The 8,129-nt window shown below is 54.2% G+C and overlaps 1 protein-coding gene across 1 annotated transcript in view; it reads right to left on the minus strand.

Annotated features, from left to right (window-relative positions):
* Window positions 1-299: 299 nt before the first annotated feature.
* The window catches only part of LOC104530857 (insulin-like growth factor 2 mRNA-binding protein 2), a gene marked incomplete at both ends in the record, with an annotated part of 12,473 nt that continues 4,643 nt past the window's right edge, over window positions 300-8,129 (minus strand). The window contains 7 exons of the mRNA XM_029086895.1: window positions 300-416; window positions 559-627; window positions 2,170-2,193; window positions 3,235-3,363; window positions 3,559-3,694; window positions 3,958-4,080; window positions 4,533-4,667. Coding sequence (XP_028942728.1) covers window positions 300-416; window positions 559-627; window positions 2,170-2,193; window positions 3,235-3,363; window positions 3,559-3,694; window positions 3,958-4,080; window positions 4,533-4,667 — 733 coding nt within the window. The remainder of the gene's footprint in view (window positions 417-558; window positions 628-2,169; window positions 2,194-3,234; window positions 3,364-3,558; window positions 3,695-3,957; window positions 4,081-4,532; window positions 4,668-8,129) is intronic.

The raw sequence follows: 8,129 nt of genomic DNA on the forward strand, positions 1-8,129 counted from the left end.
TGTCACCCCATTTCCTCCTGTTACCATAGGTTTTGAATTTGACTGTTTTGTGGTTGCTAAGGCCATGGCAGCCACCAATCACCACTTCATCCACGAGACCTTTGTGGTTAACAAGCAACAAGTCAAGGAAGGGCATGTGCCTTTCAAGAATGTGTTCCCAAAACTGGGGTGCTGCAGGACTCAGCAATGGGTTTCTCTAATGTGAGAAGCAAAACTGCTCCCCAAGGACTCCTGTTCAGCAGTAGGAAGGGGAAACTGAGGCAGGAAGCCCAGGACCAGCCCCGCAGCGCCCTGCTCACCTTGATGGAAGCACCCGCAAACCGTGCCAGCTGCTTGATGTGCTGCCCCTTCTTCCCGATGATGGCCCCCACCGCCTGCGTCGGGATGAACAAGTTCACAACCTCCTGCTCCAGCACCTGCGAGGACATGGAAGAGCAAGAGGGTCAGGGGAGCAACCAGAGCGCGGGAGGTGGTTGCCCCTCTGCCCACCCCAGGCCTGTGCCCACCCTCCAAGGTGCCCAAGTGAAGACCTGATGGAGGTGGGTGCCAGGAACTTACGGGGTGCTGATGGGGGAAGGTGCCGGCTGTGGGGGCCCCGTACAGACCCGAGAGGTACGCTGAGGAGCTCTACGGTGGGAGAGAAAACGAGGGTCAGCGACATCCCCAACATGCCAGTCTCTTCCCAGCCAGCCCCAGCCTGACGCAGAGCAGTGTGCCACCACCCTGAGCCTGGCAGGGACACAGGGACAACCCCTGGAACACCTCCCAGAGAGCACGGGCGCACCCGAGGGTGCATCAGGGTGAGCTGCAGCCCCGATCCTGTGCCCGCAGCACAGCACGACAGGGCTGGGAGGCGGATGGCAGCTCCCAGTTACTCCCAGTCCCTCCCTGCTGATGTTTTTTGGCTGTGTCTGATAAGTGTTTATAGCAGAAAACTGGCCCCCTACAGCCTTTCAGAGCAGCCACAACCCTGGAAAGCCAAAACCATGCTGTAACCACCATCAGCCCCCATGGAGAAGGTGAGAACCAAGCAAAACATTTGGTTTGGCTCCAATTTCCATCCCCATTTCCCTTCTCCAGTTCCAAGAGGAGTAAAAGCAAAGCCTAAAGATGATGTTCTCCCAAGACCTGGGCTGGGGATAGGGAGAAAGCAGTGGGTCTCTCCAAGGCCAAAAGCAAGGGCTCCAAAGCCAGCACCCCAACCCAACTCAACACAACCCAACCCAACTCCTCATCAACTCTTCTGTTCCTCAAATACATCAGACATTTCTCCTGGCAGCAGACACAACTCTCCCACTCTGGATTTGGGCAGGTGCAACCAGATGTGACCTGCAAACCACGGTTACTCAGGGTTTAGAGGTGGAATTGGCAGTGTTGGATTTATGGTTGGACTTGATGATCTTAAAGGTCTTTTCTAACCACTACGATTCTGTGGGTGGAGAAGACCCAGCGCTATGGCCCACGGCAGACACCACTCTGGCTCCCAGCCCTCTAATGAAACCCACTGTGTTGAGGTTTTGTGCTCCTCCTCACACTGAGCTCATGCTCCTTCTGTCCACAGGTTGTTCCACATCTCCTACACCAATGTGTCCTCTCCTGCCCAGCTGGGGTGGAGATCGCACCTCCCCAGCTCTCCTTGTTCACTGTGAGGCTCCTTCCTCATCCTCCATCCTTGCCCCAGGTCTCTAGAGCTCCAGAGTTCCAGCTACAGCCACCAGCCCCAGGTCCTGCCGAGGACACAGTGAGAAATGAACCACTGAAGTGTGAAACACGAAGTACTTGGGGGGAAGGAGCTGCCACAGAGCCAAGCTGGTTTCCAATAAGGTGTATTTTTTGCCAGCTCCTGGTTTTACTATAAAAAATGATGGCAGAGCCAATTGCTCCTCTTGGCCTCACCAAGGTGGCCTGACACAAAGCTTTGGGGTGAAGGAGCCCACACCAAATGCTGCCCTTCAGAACACTAGCACAGCTCCTCTCCATCACCCCAACAAATGCTCAAGCAGATGATTCCTGAAGCCTGTGCTCACTTGGGGAACAAGGCAGAGCATCCACCCCTCCGCGGGCTGGCAGTGCACGGACAGACCAACCAACCAACCCTCTGGGTGCCCTCCAGGGCCACCACACCCACGGCGTTCATCCACCCCTCGGCACCGCCAGCCCAGCACTCACCGTTCTCCTCCGACCGCTCTGCTGCTGGCGTCGCCAGGAAAAAAAAACAGTGAAAGTAAATGAACCCGTGAGCCGGTCAGCACCCGGCCAAAGAGCTCAGCAGGAGTATTTGGAGAGACCAACACGGACAGAGCTCAGTCATCCCAAGGGTGCCCTGCAGGTGCTCCTGGGTCGGGGATGGACCTTCTCCACGAGCACTTTGGCCAGCATGTTTTCCTGACACTGGACCGTCTCTGCCTGCGTGTAACCTCAGTGGTTCTGAAACTGCTTCCTACAGAGGAAGACCTTTGTCTATGAAGTCAGGAGTATTTGGAGAGACCAACACGGACAGAGCTCAGTCATCCCAAGGGTGCCCTGCAGGTGCTCCTGGGTCGGGGATGGACCTTCTCCACGAGCACTTTGGCCAGCATGTTTTCCTGACACTGGACCGTCTCTGCCTGCGTGTAACCTCAGTGGTTCTGAAACTGCTTCCTACAGAGGAAGACCTTTGTCTATGAAGTTGGGTGAAGATCAGCTCCCAGCAAGCACAGCCCTTCAGGTGCTAGGGCAGGGATCAAAGCTGATGGTGGTGGTGGCATGGGGTGTGCTGCTTGGCCCCTCTCACCCCATGCTCTGCATATCCTGTGGCAATGCCAGTAGGTTCAGGTGGCTACTAAGACCAGACCCACAGGGCACAACCGAGTCCACACCATCACAAACCAGATGGGTTTGGGGTCAGGACTGAAGGCCACCTCCATGGTTTTGTCCCCAGCCACCTTCAGAGAGCAGCACCCTTAAACACAGGTGAAACTGAGCTCAGCACAACATGGGGATGCAGCGGATCTTCCCGGGGAGCTAAATCCAAGGAGGGACAAGCCACCTTCATTCACTGTCTTCTCCATTTTGCTGCTGTCATGAGCATCTTCCCCAAATGGCCAGGAGTCAGAGCTCTTGCTCAAGGCTCCCCATGACATGGCTCCTATACCTATGGTGTCCACCCAAACCCAAGAGGTACAGCAAGAGAGTCTAGAGACCACTCTGCCCCCAAGAACACGTCTCCTGTACCCCAAAACCTCTTGCACTTACTGCAAATGGGTGGTACGGGGTGGCTGCTGCCGCTCCTCGGGTCCCCGTGGTGGATGGAAGCATGGACAGCCCCGTCGAGAAGATGCCCAAAGCACTGAGGTTCAGTCCTGGGATCAGGTTGGCTTGTTGCTGGGAAAACAAAGACATGGAGAAAGGTGTAAAAGGCAGAGTGGGGTTTTGGGTTTCTCACCACATAGTGTGGACATGATGGGTGAGGGCCAACCCTTGCCATCAATAGATCAATTTCCCCCCCAGTTTTCTTCTGGCCACCTCAGCAGTGGCTCTGAAGCAGGGGCATCCCAGGCGGGAGGGCTGGGAGCTTACATTGATGGCCACCACGTCATTCTCGTAGGCCTCTCGCAACTTCTTCATGATCTCCACTTCGGCACTGGAGCACGCCTCCGTGCTGCCCTTCACTGTGATGGTCCGCTCGGGGTTATAAATGGTTAAATCCTGCAAACTACCCCACAGATAAATCCCGAGACGTAGTTATGGTTTTTTTCAAGTCAACAAAAAAAGGAAAACTCAAATCAAAGATGAGGGTTCCCCCCTGAGACAGCGTGGGACCACAAGGCCCTTTCCTGGTCCAACACCACCATCGACCTGGGACGAGAAACGCCCACCCGGGATGGGGAACATGCATGGGAGGACACAACTGCTCTCTTTTCTGGCTTTGGTGCTGCCCGTACCACGCTGGATGGCTTGGTGTTCACCAAGACTTACGGGGAGATGGTGATCTTTGTGCCTGTGTCCTGCTCGATCTTCTTGAGGTTGCGGCCCTCCTTGCCAATCAACCTCCCCACCAGACTGTTGTGTGCTAGGATTTTCAAGGGAATTTCTTCTGCTCTAAAACGGATTAAAAAATAAAACCTAAAAGTCCAGCCTGGCCAGGAAACCAGTTTCCAGCAACAGGTACTAATGATGTGATGGAAGGAGCTGAAGAACCACCACCATTTCCCACCACTGTACCTCCTCAGCTTCTGGGGAACAAGAACTTGGGGACTTCCCAAGCCCAGTGGCACATCTATATTTCACGGGGTTTTGTTCTTCAAGCTTGCCGACAGGGTCTTTGGACCCACCTGAGCTTCTGGTCTCTACAGCACTGTCAACCACACCATGGAAAAGTTATAAAGTTTGAAGTTATTACCTGACCCATGATTCTATCCTGAAACTCCAAATGCCAGCAGCTCCCTCAAGGGATGAGGGGAGACAGAAGATGGCTTCTTCTCCACTGATGGTTGAATTTACCACCTCCCTTCCACCAAACCTGCTCATTTTGCCAAGCCAGGGGCACTTACGATTTAGTTTCATCAGCCTCCTTCTGCATGATATCAAGGATCATGCGACACGCTTCGGAGCATCCCTCTGGTGTGGCATGGATGGTGATGGGCTTTTCAGCAGCGCCGGCATTCTCCTTCCGATGGATGTCAACCCTAGGATGAAACAACCAGCAGAGAGAAACCCCCTGAGATGCATCTGGTGTCACAGAAAGGCTTTCAAGAGCTCAGGAGCTGAGCTTGCTATTCACAGAAAAGCTCATTTCAAAACCTGCTCAAGCTTTGGGGTGAACCTGGGTCTTACTGATGTACATCTACCATCACCTGGTCTCATGCAAGCCCAGGTAGTGTTTCGCTTCAGTTGGTTTAGATCAGATTTGAGCTCTGTTCACCTTTATGACCTGAGGTCTGGGAGCTGAGGGATGTCAGTCAACATCAAACAATGCATCAAGAGGAGGCAGAACAAATCCTCAACTGGACAAAGCCCTGAGCAACTTGGTCTATCATCTTTGACACGAGCCCCGCTTGGAGCAGAAGACCGGATTAGAGGTCTCCAGAGGTCCCTTCCAACCTCAACCTCTCTCTGCACAACAACCAGCGTCTGCCACGACTAGTGCATGTCGTTCAGGACAGAGAGACAACTTACCCGTAGGCAGTGTTTGTCATGACACGGAGGCACACGTCAACAACGGCACTTCTACTCACGCCCTTCCACGGGAGACCAGAAAGCTCTCCCTTGTGCACCAGCAGGGACCATGCTCTAGCTCCTCTGGTCCTCCCCTCAGCGCATGGCGGGGAGGAGGCACGTGCCTCCAGCTCGCTCCTCACCGCTCAACCGTACCTGGCAAAGGCCCTGAGAGAGAGGGAGAGAGGAAAGCAGGGTAGGAGACTCCTGCATGTCAACCACATGTCTTGAAGAACAGGGGCAAGCACCCTTTCCATCTTCTCCACGTGAGTCCATGTGCTCCTCCCACCAGAGGATGATGCCATGCAGCCATCCTGCCATCAGCCACCACCACACGGTCCCTTTCAATGCTGCATCCAGGGCTGGGCTGGCCCAGATCTTCTGAGAAGGTGCAGTAGTGGCTGGTCAGCCACTCAGTGAATGCCATCAGCGCTCATCTCCAACACAGTGCCCTCCAGCCATGTCTCTGTTTTCGTAAGAGGTCCCCATACTGACCAGGATCATTCATGGGTGCTGTTGTGCATGAAAGCCCAAGAGTTGTGGTGCAGCGTCACCCCTAACCAGCAACATGGATGCTACAGGGTCTCAGTGGGTTTGCAAAGGTCAGCTCTTCCAGGAGCTCATGAATCAGTGCATAGGAACAAGGATGCTTCATCTACAGGCAGATGGGGAGCAGCTGGGTAAAGCTTCTCTGAGATAATGGAAAAGAGTGACACCACCATCTTCAAAAGGGACCTCAAAGTGGTTTCATCTGCACATTGAAGAGGGAATGGAGTTTAATCTCCTTTCCAAGCTACATTTCTCCAGATCTCCTATGGCTTCAACCAGAGCTGCTCAGGCAGGAGACAGGTCCTCCTTGGACTGGGCAAAGAGGCACTGGAGACACCAGCACCACCGGGCTGTCCCTGCCCTTCAGTTATGTCTACAGCACACAGTGACCCAGTTGTGTGCTGTCACTTGTGTGTGACACCCTCTAAGGTGCTCCCAGCTGAGGAGATCCAACAGGTTGACTTGAAGGACATCTTCCTTCAGAGGCAGTGCCCAGTAGGCACAGGGACACCCAATGACACGCCCTCCACCAGGGAGATGGCAAACACATCACGACGTGCCACGAGAAATTATGACAGTCCCATGCTCCAAAGTGGTGGCACAATGTTGTGCCAGGTTGATGCTCCCAGCTAAGGGGAACTGATGAGGAATCTACGGCTGCCCTAACAAACCCCACAGACAGGAGTCAGGCAGCTTCTGGAACCCACGTGCAGCTGAGGCTGGTGGAGGTGGGGATGCAGCTGAGACTTTGTCCTGAAGAGGGACCAAGAGCCACAGATGGGTTGAATGGACACACCAAAGTGACGAGTACCCTGGACAAGCCCAGGAGAGAGACACGGGTCAAGTTTCTGGCTGACCTACAACCCATCCCAAACCCAGATATGCAGGCACAAGCACAGTTTGCAGAGAGAAGATGATGAGCCAGGAAGAGGACACTGCATTCAAGCATGTCCTGCCCTGAAGAGTTGGAGGGTGGAGGAGGGATGGTGGGACAGGGACAGGGCAGATTTGCTCAAGGTGCAACAGGAAAAATCCTCCCAGACACTTTATAGGGCTGGGAACGCTTTAGAGAATGGTGGCCATGATGGACAGCATGAGTGGGTGGATGGTACAGTGTCCACGTAGGGTTATCCTGGCCCTGTGGCTGCTCGGCAGCAATCGTCCTCTCTCCTCATCAAACTACAAAGGCTGCAATCACTGTGGAAGGTCCTCTGGTGGGGTGGGCTCCTTTTCAGCCAAGGAAGAGGATGGCTCAACCTGGAGCAAGTTTTGTCCCCTGGAGCTCAGAAGCATCACTGGGCATCACTGAGTGTGGAGACAGAGTTGATGTCCTCCATGAACAGAGGACTCCAGGACCCAACGTCGCTCTGGGTAGGAGCAGGGGCTGGGCAACAGGATGTCACCCGCACCCTGGTCCCCAGGATCAGCACATCAGTGGGTGAGAGTGGCCTGAGCAGGCACAGAGCTGCAAGCTGACACCTCAAACCAAAGGCAATGGTCTCCTGCGACTACCTGGGCTGGGTGCACGAGGTTCTCCTTAGTCCAAGGCTGGAGCAGAGGTAGTGGCTCACCATGGCAGATGTCCTCCTCAGGCAGGCTAGGAGAGGTGAGAGCATGGAGCACAGCCTTCCTCCATGGCACCAGGTCTTCAGGTCAGGCACAAGGAGCCAATCCGCAAGGAGGGATGGCTCGGTGGCAGAAGCTGCCCCAGACAGCAGCATTTGGCCTCACGATCAGAGGAAACCATCAGCTGGCACCTCCCACATTCCTCAACAGGCTCAGGGCTTGCACAGGGCAACCTTCCAGTCTTGAGTGGCAAGGACACAGCTGCACCCACTTCTCATCACACCAGGGGACTCACCTGGAGAAGAAGGGCTTGCAGGCAATCGAGACCAGCTCACAGTTACTAGGTGGCCAGGTTCTAGGGCTGGCTGGGCTTGAAGAGCTCCTCTCCCTACGCATCTGCCCCCTTTCTGTACAAACCTCTCCCTGCAAACCCAGTGCTGGGGTTCAGCTCACTTGGCTGCAGAGCGGTGCGTCTTGCTACCTCCTGCTCAAGCAGATGTGCTATTACCAAATAATTTGCCTCTAAAAGCTTCTCTGAGAACTAAGGTTCCCTGAAGGATGTTCTGGTACAGCAGTCCTACGTCCTGTGGGATCACCGGGTTCAGGATGATGAGCATGGGAGAAGACAGCGTTGGGTTAAACACAAACAAATCTGGGCAGGAATAAACCATGCAGGAAAACCATGCAGAAAATCAGAGGTGAAATCAATGTGAACATCGGCAAGAGAAACATGGAAAACTTTGGCAAGCCAGTCCCCTCCTTTTTTTTTTTTCCCTCTCCTTCAAAAATAAAAATGTTAGATTGAAAAAAAAAAAAAA

This window comes from Antrostomus carolinensis, unplaced genomic scaffold (genome assembly GCF_000700745.2).
Source record: "Antrostomus carolinensis isolate BGI_N321 unplaced genomic scaffold, ASM70074v2 scaffold39509, whole genome shotgun sequence".
Classification (NCBI taxonomy): Eukaryota; Metazoa; Chordata; class Aves; order Caprimulgiformes; family Caprimulgidae; genus Antrostomus; species Antrostomus carolinensis.